At 41.6% G+C, this 22,402-nt stretch overlaps 2 protein-coding genes across 3 annotated transcripts; both read right to left on the bottom strand.

Moving 5' to 3' along the window:
• Positions 1-59: 59 nt before the first annotated feature.
• LOC135334994 (uncharacterized) lies at positions 60-4,611 on the bottom strand. Its single transcript, XM_064530392.1, has 8 exons — positions 4,452-4,611; positions 1,919-2,018; positions 1,713-1,870; positions 1,502-1,643; positions 1,218-1,391; positions 988-1,100; positions 780-857; positions 60-338 (listed from the first exon to the last, which is right to left on the bottom strand). Exons 1-8 carry the CDS (start codon positions 4,521-4,523, stop codon positions 213-215), a joined length of 963 nt encoding a protein of 320 aa, XP_064386462.1. The 5' UTR covers positions 4,524-4,611; the 3' UTR covers positions 60-212.
• A 4,405-nt stretch (positions 4,612-9,016) lies between these two features.
• LOC135334969 (uncharacterized) lies at positions 9,017-20,806 on the bottom strand. Of its 2 annotated transcripts, XM_064530361.1 has the most exons (10): positions 20,616-20,806; positions 17,788-18,138; positions 17,526-17,723; positions 11,808-11,996; positions 11,568-11,744; positions 11,336-11,515; positions 11,102-11,278; positions 10,735-11,001; positions 9,948-10,563; positions 9,017-9,313 (listed from the first exon to the last, which is right to left on the bottom strand). In XM_064530361.1, the coding sequence occupies exons 1-10, from the start codon at positions 20,695-20,697 to the stop codon at positions 9,175-9,177; spliced, it is 2,376 nt and encodes a 791-aa protein (XP_064386431.1). In that variant the 5' UTR covers positions 20,698-20,806; the 3' UTR covers positions 9,017-9,174. The 2 variants fall into 2 exon arrangements, with proteins under 2 accessions (XP_064386431.1, XP_064386432.1); XM_064530362.1 differs by lacking the exons at positions 9,017-9,313; positions 9,948-10,563; positions 10,735-11,001; ... (2 more) ...; positions 11,568-11,744; positions 11,808-11,996 and adding exons at positions 15,452-15,721; positions 15,900-16,494; positions 16,644-16,916; positions 17,037-17,213; positions 17,267-17,449 and having other exon boundaries at positions 20,616-20,794.
• Between the last annotated feature and the right edge of the window lie 1,596 nt (positions 20,807-22,402).

The following is a 22,402-nucleotide window of genomic DNA, read 5'->3' as shown; positions in this document are numbered from 1 at the left end:
ATGCTAGTTGCTAGAAATCTCCCAACATAATTTACCAAGCCCTAATGTAGAGTTCAAGATTTAATTTAGTGCATGTGCTGCACATTCTATATAATAATTAAGAGCCTGGTGGTCAAAAATAATAGTTATAGTTCCAATACTGTCAAGGCAATAAATGACTGTGAAATAAATGACTGAGTTTGTTGTGTTTTCATGGAGTTGTGAGAGAGGGGTCACCTCCCAGGGCCATATGGGTTGTCATCGTCAGGGCTGATGCTGCCGAGTGTGTGGTTGACAACCCTGTGATGAGCCTCGTCTGCTCGGATGGCTAACAACACGTCACGCATCATTGCATCCTCCTGGGTAGGGAAGGGGGGCATAAACAGTTGCAGAGCAAGGCCACTACAATGCTTAGCACAAAGCTACTTTAACCAGACTCTTTAAACTAAAAACATGTTACAAAACAGAACCCATCCATTAGGAAAATCGTACACTGAACAGTTTACCGAATTAACAGTACAGGTATAGTTCTGATGAAGTGTGTAGTTTCAACACTGATGCAACTGTCTATTATGAGATGGCAATAATTATTAATGCATGGCCTGACTGAGGGATGGGGGTTCAGGGTTCACATGCACATGTGTTTCTATACAGTTTTTTAGCCTTGGCTCGCATGCAGCTACTGTATACGTTGCTGAGTGGTGTTAATTGGAGCAGAGGGTCACACGTGGTATAGTAGCTAGTATATGCATGCATAGGATTTGAACTTACTAACTCAATGCCATGTCCCCTCCTCTCACCTTGAGGTTCCAGTAGTTCACTGCTATGGAAGGGGCTGCCATTTTGGACCACATGGGAAGATCACCTTTGTCCATACACTGCAGTGGTTGGGTACATACGAGTGAACAACCTTCTTATCTACACACTACACCACAACAAAGCTTCTCTAGACTACTCTACATAAAGCATGCAACTGAAAGTAAATATGGCAAACAGCCGCTGTGTCACCTGGATACAGTGAGTGTAGGTGATGACGGCTTCCTCCTCGAGATAGCCAACAAAGCGATGGCAAAAACGAGCATTTATGAAATAGGCTGCCCCAAACAGAGTCACAAACACACCTGTGCACAAGAGGAACATAATTATAATCAAAATAATCTCAGCTAAGAGTTATATATGGGCAATCAAAACAGGCAGGTTATTTCTCTCACTAAAATGGTAGTAACGGAGCAACTTACCTTGGCTGCAGATAACCATTGCTTTAAATAATGGCCCGGGTCTCCGCAGCTCTAGGAAGGTTAGAAGATGCATTCGCTCATTCTCAGCTTCCTCTAGCAATGTGTGAATCCACCCGTGGTCACGCTCCATATAACGTAAGGAATTCATATGTCTTATCATAGCCCCCATCATACCTACACGAGTGGGGGAGGAGGAGGACATGATTTGAGTGACTTTAATTAATTAACTGCAGTATAGCTATGTATATATATGGATTAAATTACAGTGTGGCATATAGTCTCACCTGGGACCCCGGCAACCGTCTCTAAGAAGATAAAACGTTTGATCCACTTCCTCTCACTCAGCGTACCCCTCCACTTGCCCCAACCATATCCAGAGAATAGATCGAACATAAAGCGCATCAACTTCATAGTATAGAAGGCAGCCTGTATATAGATAACATAATATTATTGGCATGACATAATTATAGTATAGTGGTGATAGGTACCCCTCACCTTGTCAACCCTATCTGTGGGGGGCCGGTGGGTTACCTCCACCCCATCCACTTCGGCCGCACTCCAAATCGGGTGAGGTAGTGAGTACGAGTCGCTGCGATCGCCTGTGGCATTCTCAGCATTCTCAACAGGAACATTCTCGTTAGACGTAAGCTTGCCTGTGTGAATATAATTATATAGGTACAGATTTACGTATGCCCCCTCACTTGACAGGGGGTGTTTAATGGACGAGTTCTTGAAATGAGAGGCCCCCTCCTCTCCGGACAACACCGTCCAGCTGACACTGAGAGCTCGAGCTCGTACTGACTGTAGCCAATTAATTAGATGCATGATTTGTGGTATAACTGGAACATTATTTTGGTAGGTTTTTTTTATTTGGCGATTTGATGGATTTACCGAAGATTGCCAAATTAATACAACGTCATTGCTGTATAGCAAACTGATAAAAAAACGCCAAGTTGCTCAAATGCATAATTATAATTATAGCTATAGCTCCTTTGCCAAATAATTATATTATATAGCTATTATTCGGCCAGTTATACTAATACTATGATATTATCCTATGGATACTGAAGATTATCACGAGTCTGTGCCAGTAACTGCACGAGTGCCTGCAAGGCACGAGTGACAGTTACTAGGCACGGACGAGTGATAATCATCAGTATCCATGGGATAATGCATTTATTGCTTGGCAACCAAAATGCAGGTTGAATCTGCGCATGCGCAACATGCGGTTGCTTTATCAACCAGAAGAATGTGTAGCAACAAAATTGAGTTATCCCAGTTGAAGACGAGTTTAAGAGAAAGAAAACAGCTAGAAAGACAAAGAAATAAGACTCTAGAACACCAAGAGAGCTTGCAGAAGGCTACTTAAAGATTTTGTAGAGAACAGACAAGAAAAAAAGACAAGACAAACGTTGACAACCAGCAACCCGTTTTGAAAATGGATAGTTCTGAAGGATAAACAGCATGTGCTTGCTTTCTATCATGCTCCAGTGTATCAGATGAGGAAACATGCACCGTTATAGCTGAAGAAAAGTGTGACAACCGTTTTTGAAGCCAAAACGACTTTATACAAGCCTGAACAGGCTTATATGGTGGTGCAGTACACTTCTACATGTGCAATACTCCGCTCAAAGCACCCACTCCCAACACTGATGCCTGTTTGATGCATTAAATATGAACTCTGACAACCTCCTGACCCTCAGCTTCACTGCAAAAAGAGCACAGAAGTGATACAGAGCATCAGAAAACAAGAAAAGAGACTGATAAACATTGCAATGCATGATTATAAGTGTGTAAACTATGTTTTTCTTGTTCTCTCACTGCTGAAAACGTTTTATTCCAAATAAGAATCACTTCCTAGTGTGCAATAATACTTCCGGGTGTGCGATATGGAAAAATATCTGCACAGTTGGTGATGAGTCGCTTCCTGTGCAATTTGAATGTAAAACGCTGATGTCAGCACTTATTAAAAAGCAATAATATAATATAATACTTTAAGGTGACATATTTTCGAGTATTTATTTCTGCTATTTCTGCGAATGAAAGTAAAATCGCAAAAATGTGTACTCGCAGATAATTGGAATGCCACTTGCAAGTAATTAGAAACGCTATGAATAACATTTTAATTTCATAACTTGAGCAAGATTTTAATACCAGCAAACAGTGAACGCAAACAAATCTACCTGTGAAAATATGTCACCTTAAGCAGTGCATGAGGTATTTATCACCTGTTTACACAAGGCCTTTACCTAACCACGTTTGGGTGGGTTCTTTGTTTGTGTGGGTTCTTTGTGTGGGTTCTAATCAACCCACGTCTGGAGGTGATTCAGATTGTGTCAGAAGTGTGGCTAATTCGGAGGTGTTTTACATGTTTGTGGGTGTTCCCCTATCAGTCAATGTTTGCACAAATATGGTCCTTTTACTATAATTATTATTATCCACTACTCAGAAAAATCTGATTTGACCCCTCCCCCCCCTAGATTAGGTGCCAGATACCGAATGCACATGTACTATATAGATCCCACTTTTCATTGTCTATGTACTAGCCGGAAGAAGTTATCTGTAAAAGCAGCAAGCCTAGCAACAGCGTTATTGTCCTGTTCAGGAAGAGTGATTTCTGCTTCTCTGCTAAAACCTTTGCATTGGCCCTGAATTTCCCTGCTTCAACATTGGAATGGACAAGCTAGTGGATTAACTATGACTCCGCCTTCTGCAGGAAGCGCTCTGCAACAAACGAGCCCATACAGCCCCACCCCCCAACCCAAGCTTCGCGATTCTGTCTAGCATGCAAGGAACAGCTTGCTACACTGTTTCCCCCCAAAAAACCAAAATACAAGAGTCTACTGAATGGGCAGAAAACAACTTTGAAAGGATAGAAACAGAAGTCAGAAACAGAAGTCAGGAGAACAAAGTTGACAAATTCCTAGAAGGCCTGCTTGTGACAATGGCAGTTCAGTAAAATCATTGTGTTCCTCTTAGAGACAAGAAAAGTTATTATTAAATGACCCATGCATGTCATCAACCCAGCAAGCGCTATAGAAACTGGTAGTGAAAAAAACTGAACAGCCACATAGACTATCATACACCTACAGCTTCATTTATCATTTCAGTATTATATTAACAAAACATTTCCCTATACTTTATACCCTCAAGCTTATTATTATTAATTATCTCTACTGAACACATGCATGCAAGCTAGTGGGATCTAAGTTAATCATAGCTATGATGTAATACCTGGTAACAGAGTGACTTGATGAGTAAGATCCCCCTGGGGGCACGGGTTGCTTTCACTAGCACTGTATACATCTTGAATAATATCTCAGTTCACACAAGGAGCAATTTATAAGATTTCTTTGACTGAACTTCCTGCTGATGCAACAGTACAAAACCTTTCAACTAAAAGCTGATCAGAGATAATCAATTGAGATCGTGACAATCAACAACGTAACTATGGAGCACTGAAATAAGGCAAACCCCATGAACTGCATGGTTGAGCTGTACCACCTTTAATTAATCTTCTGAATATGGTGTATAGCTTCCCACAAGCTAAAGAGTAGTTCTCTATCAACGCTGCGTGTGTAATAAATTTGAATTTTGAACTCTCTCTTCTAATTATTCAGAGGAATTATTAAAAGAGGACGTCTATATAGTGTGTGTGCTTGTGTGTTGTATATATGGGAGGGGGATCCAGTGATAAGTGAGCAACGCAGTGAGATAGTGTACAAAGCACAAGCAACATAATTATGGAAATGTCTAGGTATAGCTATATATATTGGGCTGCATTCATCAGCAATGTTGTGTGCATGGCCGCCACACACTACAAAGACACACTACATTTAGTGATCTCTCTAGTCAGTGGTTCCCCACCTTACAGTGGCTGCAGGTGGTAGTGACGGGCTGGTAGACTACCTCCCGACACACGATGCAGTTGAATTTCAGTTATCGATCCTATAACTATTCACATTGTGGAGTGTACAAACTCATTAAATAATGTGCGACAATGTACACGTATTTCGTTCACTGGTATAATTGATATGGGAACAGCAGGACAGGTGTTCGTACAGTGGCTCTGTATGGGGAATGGGAACAATCACTCACTGTCTACAAAATAATGTTCCCTCTCACCTGTGTTATCTAGACTTGAAGTGACCATTAGCTATTTCCCCAGAAAGAATAAAGAATGTGTACAGTATCAAGGAATCCCAATGAACTCTTGACAGTATTCATTTTGGGCTATACCTTGGTATAAAAAGTCACAATTCATGAATATAATTAAGCCTCTATAATGACATCAATATTATGGTTACATTCCATTCCACATAATTAAGTGTAACATATAATTATGTCACTACTGTAACTAATGTAACATCAATCACCACTGTAACAACTGCAACAACTGTAACACCAGTCACCACTGTAACACTTGTCACCACTGTAACACTAGTCACAACTCACCACTGTAACAACTGTAACAACTGTAACACCAGTCACCACTGTAACAACTGTAACACTAGTCACAACTGTAACAACTGTAACACTTGACTACTGTAACAACTGTAACACTAGTCACAGCTGTAACAACTGTAACACATGTCACAACTGTAACAACTGTAACACGTACTTGACTACTGTAACAACTGTAACACTTGTCACAACTGTAACAACTGTAACGCTAGTCACCACTGTAACAACTGTAACACTTGTCACCACTCTAACAACTGTAACACTAGTCACAACTGTAACAACTGTAACGCTAGTCACCACTGTAACAACTGTAACACCAGTCACCACTGTAACAACTGTAACACTTGTCACCACTGTAACACTAGTCACCACTGTAACAATTATAACACTTGTCACCACTGTAACAACTGTAACACTAGTCACAACTGTAACAACTGTAACGCTAGTCACCACTGTAACAACTGTAACGCTAGTCACCACTGTAACAACTGTAACACTTGTCACCACTGTAACACTAGTCACCACTGTAACAATTGTAACACTTGTCACCACTGTAACACTAGTCACAGCTATAACAACTGTAACACATGTCACCACTGTAACGACTGTAACACTTGTCACAACTGTAACAACTGTAACACTAGTCACCACTGTAACAACTGTAACGCTAGTCACCACTGTAACAACTGTAACACTTGTCACCACTGTAACAACTGTAACACTTGTCACCACTGTAACACTAGTCACAGCTATAACAACTGTAACACATGTCACCACTGTAACGACTGTAACACTTGTCACAACTGTAACAACTGTAACGCTAGTCACCACTGTAACAACTGTAACACTTGTCACCACTGTAACACTAGTCACCACTGTAACAATTGTAACACTTGTCACCACTGTAACAACTGTAACACTAGTCACCACTGTAACAACTGTAACGCTAGTCACCACTGTAACAACTGTAACACTAGTCACAACTGTAACAACTGTAATGCTAGTCACCACTGTAATAACTGTAACACTTGTCACAACTGTAACAACTGTAACGCTAGTCACCACTGTAACAACTGTAACAACTGTAACGCTAGTCACCACTCTAACAACTGTAACACCAGTCACAACTGTAACAACTGTAACGCTAGTCACCACTGTAACAACTGTAACACTTGTCACCACTGTAACAACTGTAACACTAGTCACAACTGTAACAACTGTAACACTTGTCACCACTGTAACAACTGTAACACCAGTCACAACTGTAACAACTGTAACGCTAGTCACCACTGTAACAACTGTAACACTTGTCACCACTGTAACAACTGTAACACTAGTCACAACTGTAACAACTGTAACACTTGTCACCACTGTAACAACTGTAACACCAGTCACAACTGTAACAACTGTAACGCTAGTCACCACTGTAACAACTGTAACACTTGTCACCACTGTAACAACTGTAACACTAGTCACCACTGTAACAACTGTAACACCAGTCACAACTGTAACAACTGTAACGCTAGTCACCACTGTAACAACTGTAACACTTGTCACAACTGTAACAACTGTAACACTAGTCACAACTGTAACAACTGTAACACCAGTCACCACTGTAACAACTGTAACACTAGTCACAACTGTAACAACATGCCACCACTGTAACATCTGTAACGCTAGTCACAACTGTAACACTTGTCACCACTGTAACACATGCAACAACTGTAACACTAGTTCTTATAGTACTTATAATCTATAGTGGTGCCAGACTAAAGTGTTACAGTAGTGACGTGTGTTGCATTGGTGACATGTGTTACAGTTGTTACAGTGGTGACAGATGTTACAGTTGTTACAGTGGTGACTAGTGTTACAGTTGTTACAGTGGTGACATGTGTTGCATTGGTGACATGTGTTACAGTTGACAGTTGTTACATTTGTGACTAGTGTTACAAGTGCTACAGTTGTTACAGTTGTGACTGGTGTTACAGTGGTGGCTGGTGTTACAGTTGTTACAGTGGTGACGTGTGTTGCATTGGTGACTAGCGTTACAGTGGTGACATGTGTTGCATTGGTGACATGGTACAGTTGTTACAGTGGTGACAAGTGTTACAGTTGTTACAGTTGTGACTAGTGTTACAGTGGTGACAAGTGTTACAGTTGTTACAGTGGTGACTGGTGTTACAGTTGTTACAGTGGTGACTGGTGTTACAGTTGTGACAAGTGTTACAGTTGTTACAGTTGTGACTAGTGTTACAGTGGTGACAAGTGTTACAGTTGTTACAGTGGTGACTGGTGTTACAGTTGTTACAGTTGTGACTGGTGTTACAGTTGTTACAGTTGTTACAATTGTTACAGTGCTGACAGATGTTACAGTTGTTACAGTGGTGACATGTGTTACAGTTGTTACAGTGGTGACTAGCGTTACAGTGGTGACATGTGTTGCATTGGTGACATGTGTTACAGTTGTTACAGTGGTGACAAGTGTTACAGTTGTTACAGTTGTGACTAGTGTTACAGTTGTTACAGTGGTGACTAGCGTTACAGTGGTGACATGTGTTACAGTGGTGACAAGTGTTACAGTTGTTACAGTGGTGACAAGTGTTACAGTTGTTACAGTGGTGACTGGTGTTACAGTTGTTACAGTGGTGACATGTGTTGCATTGGTGACATGTGTTACAGTTGTTACAGTGTTGACAGATGTTACACTTGTTACAGTGGTGACTAGCGTTACAGTTGTTACAGTTGTGACTAGTGTTACAGTTGTTACAGTTGTGACTGGTGTTACAGTTGTTACAGTTGTGACTGGTGTTACAGTTGTTACAGTTGTGATTGGTGTTACAGTTGTTACAGTGGTGACAAGTGTTACAGTTGTGACTGGTGTTGCAGTTGTTACAGTGGTGACAAGTGTTACAGTTGTGACTGGTGTTACAGTTGTTACAGTGGTGACAAGTGTTACAGTTGTTACAGTGGTGACATGTGTTACAGTTGTTACAGTGCTGACAGACGTTACAGTTGTTACAGTGGTGACTAGCGTTACAGTGGTGACAAGTGTTACAGTTGTTACAGTTGTTACAATTGTTAAAGTTGTTACAATGTTGACAGATGTTACAGTTGTTACAGTGGTGACATGTGTTACAGTTGTTACAGTGGTGACTGGTGTTACAGTTGTTACAGTAGTGACATAATTATATGGTACACTCCATGCGTACGTACACTTATTGGAATGGAATGTAACCATAATATTGATGCCTATACCGTCATTATAGAGGTTTAATTATATTCATGAATTGTGACTTTTTATACCAAGGTATAGCCTCATTTTGTGAGACCAGACCACATTTAATTATAATGAGATTCATTTTCCGCATTCCTTATAATAAGGAATGCGGAAAAAATGAATCTCATTATAATTGACATTCATAAACAACAGTGACACACATGTGTTGTTATAGTGTCTACTTGTTCTCTGTGTTGAAGTCAGTGGGTGCATAAGCTACACAGGCTGAGAGCTGGTAGTCTGCAGGAGGAGGGGGCGTGGCTGGTCCACCACCTCATAGGTAGCCTCCTCTTGTAGTTCGCTCAACCCCTCGTAATCATGGGAGGGGAGATGACTCATCACAACTGGGGGTAGTCTGCACAAAATACAAGAATTGAATCCATTAACTACATGCATGCATGCCTGCATGTACAGTGGAACCTCCGAATAACGGACAAGTTGGTGCAGGGGGTTTTGTCGCTATTCGGAGGTTTCCTTTATTGGGAGGTTATACCACATAAGGTTACATTACCCCAAATGTGTTTAATGAGACAATAATGACTTTCAAATACACAAATATCAGTATATATGTAGCCATGGTATTTGGGAACAGATTAACTACCACAAATTAATTATTGTAAACTGGACTACTGAGTTCTCTTTCAAACAACAACACATCCCCAACAACTGGCATGGGGTCCAAATTAATTACTGGTGTTTGTCCTTGAACTCACACTGCTGTGGAGCAGCAGGTATAGGGGATGCCAGTCTTGTAGATCTATATATATTGACTATAACCACACCCATCGTCCGTTATAGGAGGTTAATTCTTGCTCTAAATGCATGTTTAGAGAGTCCGTTATAAGAGGTTCCACTGTATATCACATCTAATGCATGCATATAATAATTATTAATTAAGGGCAGGAAAGCTCTCTATCAGTACAATCATACTGGTATATGTACTGTACAGCTACTTCATTCACAGACCATGCATTCACACTAACACTCACTCTGTTGGTTGGCTGTCTGTCCTCTCATTACTCATGTCCTGGGATCCAGACCTCCATTGCCTCAACATAACCAGCACTATTACAATCAGTACTAGCACAGCAATGGCCAAGACTCCAGCAACCACTCCACCAGCCACTGCACCAACATTGACCACTACACTCTGTGTGGGTGAGGTAGTAGCTATAGAAGATGTTGGAGTAGCTATAGAAGAAGTTGGAGTAGCCACCTGCGTCTGATTAGTGATGTCCTCAGGGCACTTCGGACTATTGAGGTTAGCAATGACAACCGGACAACTGTTAGTCACACTGAGACCTGCCCTCTGCACCACAACGATGGGATCATTCTCAATCCACTGTTTCATTAGCCTAGCCAGTTGTATGGTGGATACACTCTCTGATCCAGTCAGCACAGCTCGGTAGGTCACATGACTAGGGGAGACATCGAAACAAACAAAGAATGAATTCAAAATGAGGGAAGAGTTAAATCCACAGGCACACTGGCTTTCAATGCCTTGTTTTAGACGGTTGGTGATGTCATTAGTTTTCACATCAGCATCTAGTTCAGTGTACACTCTGCAGTTTGTTATTTCTCCCAGACGAAGTTGAATGTGCAGGCCTGTGGAATGTGGAGTGGTTGGCATCAGTAAAAGACAACTACTATAGTAGGTATATAGACATTGGGAGATTACATGCGAGATTACATGCATGTATATAAAACAACTTTGCTGTTTACATTCTATGAATGTAAAATTGAACCAACATGCTTTAGAAAACAACAACCACTTACTCATGAACTCAATTGTGTAGTGAGCAGCTACAGTGTATCCCCTCTCAAGCTGACTGGAGGTGAGGATGACCTGACAGCTGTACTGACCAGCGTCTGACAAGTAGAGAGTGTCAAAGTTGAGGGTTGCTGTGCTGGTCATGAGTGACCCTCCCTCCCTCGTCCACTGGTAGGAGAGGGTGAGTTGTAGAGAGGCTCCTCCAGTCAGGGAACAAATGAGGGAGAAACTCTGACCAGCCATTGGACCACCACTGGGGCTGATCACCAACTCTGTAAACATTAAAACATAGTTTTATCTACTGAGATGACTGATATCAACAAGTATACCAAAATAACATTAATATAAACTTAATGCTGTTAACTTGCATACGTAAACAGGTTGGAGCATCTGGAGTCCAACTTCCATCACCACCACAAGTCCGAGTGTTTGCTCCAATGAGAGTGTATCCAGTGTTACAGGTGTAGGTAGCAGTCATCATGAAGGTGGTTCCAGATGATGTACTGACTTGTCCATTGGTTGGATTAGGGAGGCCAATACAGTCAACAACTGTATGTAATTATCGTACTTATTATTATAAGCATTAATTTTTTTAATTCAACTGACTATTGCAAACAGGCAGAGATGTACTCCATCCACTGACAGCCACACAATTCCTCGTACTAGCACCACTCAGTTCATAGCCAGTGTCACAAGAGTAAGTGACCACTGCTCCAACTAGTGGAGGGTCATCAGAAGTGGAGTACGTCACCATTCCATTGGAGAGGAGCTCACGAGGACACAGAGCTGTGGAAACATGAGGTACCCTCTATACACATGACTACACAATACATATTACCAGTACAGGTGGGTGCAGTGAGGCTCCACATCGCATTAGCCTGACAGGTTCTAGTCACAGTTTCATTGAGAATGTATCTAGTGTTACAGTTGTAGGTAGCAGTCATCATGAAGGTGGTTCCAGAGGATGTGTCCACTGCTCCATTAAAGGGGGCCTCCAGAGAACCACAGTCAACAGCTATGAAGTATGTACAATGTAGGAAATTGATGACATGGACAATTGTTATAATCCACAAATTACCTGTGCAAGTAATTAGTATAGGCTTCCAGGTCCCACTAGCCACGCAGCTAGCCATTGCTGTGATGACTCCATTGGATACCTCATACCCACTGTTACAGGTGTAGGTCACTGTCCCTTGGTAGGTTGTGCCAGGAGTTGGTACTCCAGTAGAGCCATTGTCAATGGTGGGTGGGGAGCCACAATCCACAACTGGAGAGTAAATTATTACGTTAAGTTGAATGCTTGCATTGTTTAAGTACAGCTTGCAGTACAGTACTCACGTGCACAAGTAGCTGTAGGTGGTGTGGGAGACCAATTACCAGCACTAGTACCATCACTCATACAAGTTATCTGTAGAGCTGATCCACTGGTGATGGTTGGTGTGTACCCAGTGACACAGCTGTAGGTGGCTATGTTTGTGTCTGGGTTGTATGAAATCCTTCCATTAGTGTCAGTGAGGGGACTCAGTGTGGGGCAGGGAGCTGTGGCGGGGGATGGGAGTCCGTATAAATATTGGACATATAGACAATATAGTCAACACTCACTGAAGGTGACACACAGCCTCTGTGCAGGACCTTCAGCAATCCTCACACAGCAGTGTTCTCCATCAGGACTGAAGTGTGTAGGTCCACGATGCAGAACAACAGCTCCAGGATTTATAACACCACTGATGAACACTTTGTCCCCAACTGCAACCCTTTTGGTTAGGTTTATGGGCAATGCACTCCCATCAGGGAACTGCCACACTACACTACCAGTTTTTGAGGTGTAGCAATACCAGGCTGGTGGATCAGTACCATATCCTGATCCAACATCAGAGAACGAGATGATCTCTCCAGTGCGGTCAGTGCCAGGAGCTCACTGGGTGATGCCAGTCGAGCTGAGTATATAGTGCATGCATGTGATGTGCATGTGTTATCATTCATCAGTTCTGAATCACCAAATCAATATTGTCAAAAATCCACTGTGTTTAGAGTGCTGCACAAAGTGGCAAACACACCACATCTATGCTTGCATTGTAGAAAGTGGTACCATGCATAACTCACTCAGTGTTTGTGCATGTACCCATCCAACAGACACTGTCAGTCCTAGTAGTAGGCTCAGAGCAAGTCTTGAGAAGGCCATAGTTAGCTAGCTATTGCTTAACATTTAAAGTAGTTCATACTGAAAGTATACATGCATTTTATCCAATGGTATTAAATAACAAAAGTGTGTATACATAATTATGACACGTCTACATTGCTGTTCTAGAATGAATGTTTCTAGCTGCACTGTGGTAATATCTCTCGACATGTTTTGTTTTGCTCAAAAGGTATAGAGTGTTAGAGAAGAGATAGCTAATTATGTTACGAAATATATGGTTGCATTTTGAATTCCAAACATTAAGTAGACACATTGCAAAACCATTTTGTTAATTGTTTTAAGCATATGAGTCCTAAGGATAAAAGCATATAGATCTACAATGTATAGACTTATACTGAAAGTACATGTGCAAACTATCATGCATGTATCCAACGGTAAATATAATAACAGAAGTCAGGATAACAAAATGTGTCTACATGACATGCCTACAATGCACTTCTAGAATAATACAAGTCTGTCCAGTAACAGTGGTTCCAGTTAGTCTCGTGCATCAGCCGCCCTGAGATAATCTCCCAAGGCAGGCTGATTCATAAGACTAGGTTCCAGTTAGGATAACAGTGTAGTTGAATTTGACCAACAGGGAAAAGGTTGTGCATGGTTAGGCAATGTCTGCGGTAACAAGGCACAGCTGTTCATGTCATAATGGAACTGCTGTAAACCCGAAGCTGCATGTTATTGTAGAATTCCAACAATAATAGCTATAGAGTGAAAGTTCAGCATGCATGTAACAACGCATGTGGCCCAAAAAATATTATGACAATACTCAGCTTAACAACAAAACGATTGCCTTGGCTCTGGACTCCTATACAAGCAGTAGTCTATACAATGATAAGTGTGTCGGACCGATATTGAGGAGCAAGTGATAAATGCAGGTTGCATTGGAAAGTGCATATATACAGCCATTGAAGGATTGGCAAACTGCTCTAAATATACTGATTCCAAACATATAGTGTTTCTTGCTGGTCACAAGTATACGCATTACTCTACAATGCTTGAAGTTTATATTTTAGCAAGTAAGGCCTGCTGTAAGCGTACCTCAAGAGTATAGTGTGTGGTCAGACCATCTCTGTGTCGTCCATGACATAATTATATACATACATACATACAGACATACATACAGACATACTCGCTTTGCTCGCCCCAATTATTAAGAGTACGTGTTAGACATGCAGTTGGTGGTGTTATTTGTTTTTATATCAACGTCTTGTTCACGTACTGTGCAGTGTGCACTCTGCAGTTGTGGTGGAATGTGGGGGTGTTGGCATAAGCAAAAGGGAGACTGCATTGCATAGGAGATTATACACGAATAGAATTAAGACAACATAACTTACATTCTAATTGTTCAATGTGAAATTAAATCCTATATTAGCTGGCACCAGGAGTACATTTACTCCTGTTGGCACTTATTTACTGCATGAGCAGCTATAGTACATACACTGTAGTATAGCCTATACTACAGTGTATGTGCCAGGACCTCTGCTGGTTGAACCTTCTGTATATACCTAGCTCCTAGTCTAGCTATACGTCCTGTCTGTTCCCATTAATTTGGAAACAAAAGTCTAGATCTATGTATATCTGATGGCTTGATGAATGATCTTCAGCACTCCTGTAATCAAGAATACAAAGTAGAAGCTACAATGTATAAGTATTTCCTGTCAATGAAAAGGAGTGGATTTGCAAAGAGGTCAGAGTTCACATGCAATGGCTGCTTCTCTGCATGGCCTGGGGTACAGCCTTGCATCTTTTTTTCTGGCTTGTAGCAAGAGACTCTGTAAAACTAGCCATAAGATTAACTCGAGAAAAATAAGCTTTAGTTTGCAAATCCACGAATCAAGAACGTGGCTAGAAGCTGTTAGTTTTTGTCGCATTGCGTATAGTTACAGCTGGAATAGACGGCACACATACAGTCAGCTTTACTGTATCCATCGAGGCAATCACATGCACAAGTACATGTACTTGCATGCAGTTGATCCTTAATTCTTACATGAATACAGTCATGCACTTTACAATAATCAGAATGACTACAACAACTACATGAAGATAGTTGTTATTTCTATACACTGTAAAAAATGGGGTGCTATAATATAGCACCAGGGTATACGTGTTTTAGAAGAGGTCATTAGTTTGCTTTATAATTATCATGCCTTTGCTTACACTATCCCAAATTTATGAGTCAACAAACTCATACTGCTACAATGTCAATGTCGGTATAGTGGTTGATATGGGAACAGCAGGACAGGTGTTCGTACAGTGGCTCTGTATGGGGAATGGGAATGAACAATCACTTAGACTGTCTTATAAAATGCTCTCACTTGTTTCTGGTTTTATATGTTCGTGGCGTATCATTAGAAGAATAATGGATTCAAGAATGTGTACATGCAGTAGCTTATTTGTGAGACCATGCAGGAGTGCACTTCTGAGACCCAAACAACTTATTTGTGGGACCAAGGAAAAACTATGAATGATTACATTAAATGTGATCTACTAAGGAAATGAGGAAAAAATGAATCTCATTATATAAATTGAGATTTATAACATTGAATAATTGCTATTAAAATATGAAACAGTGACATGCGCACATACATTGACAAACTAAACTGTGTTGTTATAGTGTCTACTTGTTCTCTGTGTTGAAGTCAGTGGGTGCATAAGCTGCACAGGCTGAGAGCTGGTAGTCTGCAGGAGGAGGGGGGCGTGGCTGGTCCACCACCTCATAAGTAGCCTCCTCTTGTAGTTTGCTCAATTCCTCGAAATCATGGGAGGGGAGATGACTCATCACCACTGGGGGTAGTCTGTAAGGGAAATAGAATGGAATCCATTAATTGCATGCATGTACATCTGTCATACATTTAATACATGCATGTAATAATTATAATTAAGGGCAGGAAATCTCTCTATATACAATCATAATGGTATATGTACATGTATATACAGCTACTTCGTTCACAGACCATTCACACTAACACTCACTGTGTTGGTTGGCTGCCTGTCCTCTCTTCACTCATGTCCTTGGATCCAGACCTCCGTTGCCTCCACATAACCAGCACTATTACAATCAGTACCAGCACAGCAATGGCCAAGACTCCAGCAACCACCCAACCAGCCACTGCACCAACATTGACCACTACACCCTCTGTTGGTGAGGAAGTAGCTATAAAAGAAGTTGGAGTAGCCATCTGCGTCCGATTAGTGATATCCTCAGGGCACTCTGGACTGTCTCTGTCAGTGATCACCACAGGGCAAGTGTTTGTCAAACCAAGTCGGGTACTTTGTACTATGATGCTTGAAGTGTCGCTGATCCATTGTTCAATTAAAGAAATGAGTTCCACAGCAGATGCAGTTTCTGTTCCAGTCAGTACAGCTCTGTAGGTCACATGACTAGAGGAACCGTTGAAACAATTGATGAACTCGTCAGTGAGAAGGGAGGGGCTGAACCCACAAGCACACAATCCTTCAACACCTTGAGATAGTCTGTTAGTGATGCCACCAGCTATGGCAGTTCTTCCTGGCTCAATGTACACCTCACAGTTTGTTATTCCATCCAGACGGAGTTGAATGTTGAGTGCTGTAAAAAAAATATAAGCTGTTATCAATCCAAATTGACCTTCACAACAACAGCATGCATGCTCACTAGAAACTATGCACTCTTTAGGTTTTCATAAATGATTTTACTTATCATTGCCATTTGGAAAATATATAAACGTAGTGACTTACTCATGAACTCAACGGTGTAGTGAGCAGCTACAGTGTGTTCCCCCTCAAGCTGACTGGAGGTGAGGATGACCTGACAGCTGTACTGACCAGCGTCTGACAAGTAGAGAGTGTCAAAGTTGAGGGTTGCTGTGCTGGTCATGAGTGACCCTCCCTCCCTCGTCCACTGGTAGGAGAGGGTGGGTTGTAGAGAGGCTCCTCCACTCAGGGAACAAGTGAGGGAGAAACTCTGACCAGCCATTGGAATACCACTGGGGCTGATCACAGCTAGGAACTCTGTGAACATCATAACAATATAGTTACAGTTAAACATGCACATCTTAGTAAGACTATATAATGGGATGACAGATGACAACAGTTGGATTATATACGGCTATACTGTTATAAATTGCGTACGTAAACAGGGTGGAGCATCTGGAATCCACTGTCCATCACCACCACAAGTCCGAGTGTTTGCTCCAATGAGAGTGTATCCAGTGTTACAGGTGTAGGTAGCAGTCGTCATAAAGGTGGTTCCAGAGGATGTGTCCACTGCTCCATTGGTTGGATTAGGGAGGTCACCACAGTCAACAACTATAAATTATGAATTAGACAGAAATAGAAGGACACTATAATCCACAACTTACTTATACAAGTTGGTACAGTCTCCCACATCCTATTAGCCATACAGGTAGCCATTGCTGTGGTGACTCCAGTTGTGATCCGGTATCCAGTGACACAAGTGTAGGTCACTGCTCCTTGGTACAATGTGCTGGATGGTGTTCCAGGAGATGCATTGGTGCCAGGAGGAGGGTCACCACATGAGACACCTGTAAAGATTAATCATGTAACGTAATGTACGTTAAGTGTGTGAAGAAGTAGAGGATATGATACAGCAATACTCACGTGCACAAGTAACTGTAGCTGCTGTTCCAGTCCAGGTACCAGCACTAGTACCATCACTCTGACAAGTCCTCTGTGCTGTTCCACTGATGATGGTTGGTGTGTACCCAGTGACACAGCCGTAGGTGGCTATGTTGGTGTCAGGGTCGTATGAAATCCTTCCATTAGAGTTAGTGAGGGGACTCAGTGTGGGGCAGGGAGCTATGGGAGTGCATGCATGGGGGTTAGTATTGGACAGAGAAAATAATTATAGTCAGTAACTCACTGAAGGTGACACATCTCCTCACAACCTCCATAACCGGCACAGTGACACCGCCTATTTCAATCCTCGCACAGCAGTGTTCTCCATCAGGACTGAAGTGTGTGGGACCACGATGCAGAACAACTGCATCAGGATTATTAACACCACTGATGAATAGTTCATTCTCAACTGCAGCCCTGTTGAGAACTATGGGCACGTCACTCCCACCAGGACCCTGCCACACTGCACCACCAGGGTCAGTGTAGCAATACCAGGCTCGTGGATCAGTACCAACTCCTGATCCAACATCAGAGAACGAGATGATCTCTCCAGTATGGTCGGTGCCATCGGGCTCATTGGATGCTGCCAGTCGATCTGTATGCCATTAATATATGCATTGTTTGATGATCTGGTACCAAATCTATACAGTGGGTCATAGTCTATGACGTAGGTTATGCTCATGCGCAATCCACAGTAATTAATTAGTATCATGTGCAAGAATGTTTGCATGTGTGTGAATGGTATATATAGTTTAGGGTCATGAATGATATAACAGGGGCTTTCAGCATCGATGCCACGTACTCTTGGAGATCAATCTGCTGAACCTGTATACAAGTATCGGTTAGAGGCATTTCTAGCTAGGATCATAGATAATGCTATATTATAGGTACAGTGCCTAAAATAATAGATTTAGACATGTAATAGTTGCATGTACTATGTATATCAAGGCTGTAGTGGATTTGTACTACCGAGGGCAGGTGTATATGTACCGTATAGCGCGAAATTTTCGAGGGGCTTAATTTTCGCGGATTTCGTGGTTTAGCAATCCTACACGAAAATTAAGTCCACGAAAATTGTTCTTTAATTAGAATTACCTGCTATAACGTGCAAAGATTTAAAGCAGTGGCGGATCCAGAGGGGGTTCTTGGGTTCTTTGAGAAAGAAGTGAGTGGGAGGCTCAAGCAACTAGTTAGCAAGTTGTTCCTTTCTTACTAGCTTTCACATGCACTTCTCACTTACCTTTAGTCCTTGTTAGTCCTGCGAAGCTTTGTCTGTGCAGTTTCAGTGACTATGAAGGCTAAAAACTCTCCAGCGTAGTGGCTTATGAAAAGTGATGACCCTTTTTTTAGGAAAAAATTCGGTGTGTTAATGCGCATGGTCACTGTTTCGAAGAAGTGACGACCTTTTTTTTAGCATTTAACAGTGTCCTTGACCCGCTCAGAGCCCTGGAACTCCCCTTTCAAGAATCCTAGATCCGCCACTGTAAAGGCGTGGCTTCCGGTAAGCAGTCATTCCGCGAACGTTGTGCAACGAAATGCTTTTAGAGGCTAATCCACGAAATATAAGTGCCTCGAAAGTTTCGTGCTATACGGTATTCCCCAAGGGAATACATACAACTGCACGAGGTAGTACAATAACAATACACACGCAGATATCCACGGGTATAGTTACTGCATGATTCAATCATTGAAGTCAGATATCGATAAAGGTTTCTTGTGAGTACGAATGAGCATGGTCTTGGATCCCACTGTCTGATATCTGATATTTGTGTAGGGGTTTGTAAACTGCTGCTGCTTTCATGCATAGGATTGATGTAGCTTTGTTGTTTTCTGATATGTTGTAGGGGAGACTTTAGCTATACCAAAAGCACATCAAATCTTTTGGCTCTGCCTCTTCAGTATTTCGTAGGTTCATATTATGTTTATTCGTCTCAATTTATCAGACACGACTACATTTTGGTGCATTTATCAGGCATGCATATTTTAGAATCGGGCTATCATTTTTATGTTGTTCATAATATATATATATAGGTAGACCTATTGTCGGGTGAAAATCAGCTTGTTTCGCAGATCCGTTCTCATCTGGCAGCTGTCTGATTATACATTCTGTTTGATAATTGATACTCTACTCCCCCTCGAAAATTTCGTGCTATACGGTAGTTGATTTACACGTGAGAGTAATCTGATACCCCACAAGGCGCAGTAAATTTTGCCTACATGTATTAGTCTTGCGCATTGTACCTCTTAGTCTTTAATTCTCACCAACGAGTGGTGCAAACTGTGCTGTGCTAATACCTCTCGCCGTTGTTTTGCTTTCGCTCAAAAACTAATAGTTATATATAATTATTACGTTGTTATTGTTGACTGTAATTGCTGAATTCCACCGAGTCATTATAGGAGAGGAGCAAAATGGAAACAGAATCCTATCTGATGGCTTGATGAATAATCTTCAACGCTGAAGCAACTGCATGTCTAAGATTTCTTTCACCAATAATATTATAGTTCCTTAGAAGATTATATAGAAGCGTCTGTGATGTTGCAGTATACTCGTTGATGATTTTTTATTGAGACTAATGGGTAATAATTGGAGACGCACGAGACTTGGAGACTAGACTAATATGCAAAATTTTAAGCATATTTGGGCAAGGCCTATTAGCAACACTTCCCAGAAACCACACATGCTGATTGCTCAATTCATGATACAGGCAGTGCTACAAACCACAGACCACAGTTTACTCAACAGGCCTCATTAATTGAATAGTGACGACAGTGCTGACGCAATTTAAGGCCAATGCGGTTCCATGTTTACTACAGAAGTTCAACACTCTTACTCTTATCACTCTTGATAGTTTGCACTGAGTAGTTTACTGGAGTTTGCAGAATCTTTACAACACACCAGTAAAAGCGTAGAGCGTTACGCATTCCTTATATGGATTTTGTGTACACACTGTGGTCTGTTTACTACTTAAATGTATATGAGCATTTCCCATATAAGGAACCAACACTTTTATTCGCAAAGATATTCTGCAAACTCCAGTACCTACAGAGAAAGTTGCACTCATATCAACTTACCCAAAGAATTTGAAATCTGTTGTCCATACACAAGAGAAACACTTCCCAACAGACAGCAGAGAAATAGAGTTACAGTAGCCATTCTCTAGTACAGTATAAAATATAAAATCTAGCTAGCTATATTAAGCAATAGACAAAGTTCAGTTTCAATCAGTGACTGAGTGGGTGTCAACCATACTGCCACTGGAATTTAACCATTTTATATGATGATCTTTGCCTTCAGTATAGATTTAAATTTCAGTCGACACATTGAACAATAAAAACAACTTGCTAAATTACAGTGACAAATACATTGACAAACTAGTTTGTGTTCTACTTGTTCTCTGTGTTGAAGTCAGTGGGTGCATAAGCTGCACAGTCTGAGAGCTGGTAGTCTGCAGGAGGATGGGGGCGTGGCTGGTCCACCACCTCATAGGTAGCCTCCTCTTGTAGTCTGCTCAACCCCTCGTAATCGTACGAGGGGAAATGACTCATCACCACTGGGGGTAGTCTGCAAGAAATAGAAGATTGAACGGAACCCATTAACTATACATGACTTTATAATGCATGGCATGCGCAGAAAAGCTCTCTCTACAACCATACTGGTACACATAATTATGTACAGCTACTTCATTCACAGAACATGTATACACACATGCATTAAAAAACCCTTGCTGTATATAGCTAGTAAATTCCTCAAGAAATAGCTAATAATTATAAGTAGATCATAGCAAAAGTCCCGAAAAAAAAAAGTCAGGAAGTGTGCACATGACATGCAATTCTAGAATAACACTGTTCAGTGGTCCCATCAGTTAGTGTGTGTAGTGTCATCTCCCTCCATTGTATCCAGGGAACAGTACTGCCTGTAGGGACTTGTTGACTGTCATGGCATAGTCCTTGCCCAGGTCATGACGACAGTTGGGACAGCTGTACACGTCTAGTGTGTGTGTGTGCATGTGTGTGTGTGTGTGGGGGGGACAAGTAAGGGACGCAGTGAGATAGTGTACACTTGCATAAAATACTCATTGGAAGTAAAACCATGCAGTTTATTGGATGCAAATTGAAAATAGAAATTGCTGCGTTTTAACTGGTTACACGTATAGATCTAGCTATTAAAACTCAATCTTGAGCTGCCATTCTCATTAGCAAGCCATGCACTGCAAAGACGCACTACACTAGTGAGCTCTAGTCAGTGGTTCCTCACCTTACAGATGTTGTGGCTGCAGGTGGTAGTGACGGGCTGGTAGACCACCTCCTGACACAACGATGTAGTTGAATGTCTCCTGGATACGACTCAGCAGACCAGCCTGTCATGAGGGAACAATGCAAATGAATATACAGTACAGTATAGTAGAGTGTGGAGTGTACTGTATACTGCTGTACTGTACTGTGCTGTGCTGTACAAGTGTAATACACTACAGTATGTACAATGCAATACAGTATAGGGTGTACTTTAAACTCAATGATAATCGTACTCTGAGTTCTTCCGTCCCTTGTAGTTCCGTACCACTCTCACTGCATGGTTTGCTGTTTGTCCACTTCCGAGCACTACCCCCTGTCTTGTCATTGAGGGAGCAGTCAAGTCACACGTACGAGTAAGGGCCCTGTAGGGGAGAGGTTGCATACAACAGTACTCTAAAAAAGACTTTGATCTATAAGCATGCCATCTGAAGGGCTCGCTCTATAAGTATCAAAAGTCATAATACAACTGATTATAACTGTTGTTTACGGCCACTGCATGATTCGATCCAATGATGCATGTGTGTATGCTTGCTTCTGATGAAGGAAGTTTATATTATAAAAGGTCA

The sequence above is a fragment of the Halichondria panicea genome, chromosome 4 (genome assembly GCF_963675165.1).
Source record: "Halichondria panicea chromosome 4, odHalPani1.1, whole genome shotgun sequence".
In the NCBI taxonomy this organism is placed as follows: Eukaryota; Metazoa; Porifera; class Demospongiae; order Suberitida; family Halichondriidae; genus Halichondria; species Halichondria panicea.
This window is presented reverse-complemented; position numbering and strand designations above follow the sequence as displayed.

Bases quoted from the DNA above. Each gene is read 5' to 3' on its own strand.
- LOC135334994 (XM_064530392.1), bottom strand. From the start codon at position 4,523: ATGTATACAGTGCTAGTGAAAGCAACCCGTGCCCCCAGGGGGATCTTA. The intron at 1,392-1,501 runs GTGAGACTATAT...CCACTCGTGTAG, and splicing joins GACGGTTGCCGGGGTCCCAG to GTATGATGGGGGCTATGATA. The intron at 1,101-1,217 runs GTAAGTTGCTCC...TCTTGTGCACAG, and splicing joins AATGGTTATCTGCAGCCAAG to GTGTGTTTGTGACTCTGTTT.
- LOC135334969 (XM_064530361.1), bottom strand. From the start codon at position 20,697: ATGGCTACTGTAACTCTATTTCTCTGCTGTCTGTTGGGAAGTGTTTCT. The intron at 11,745-11,807 runs GTAATTTGTGGA...CATACTTCATAG, and splicing joins TATACTAATTACTTGCACAG to CTGTTGACTGTGGTTCTCTG. The intron at 11,279-11,335 runs GTCAGTTGAATT...AATTACATACAG, and splicing joins ATCTCTGCCTGTTTGCAATA to TTGTTGACTGTATTGGCCTC.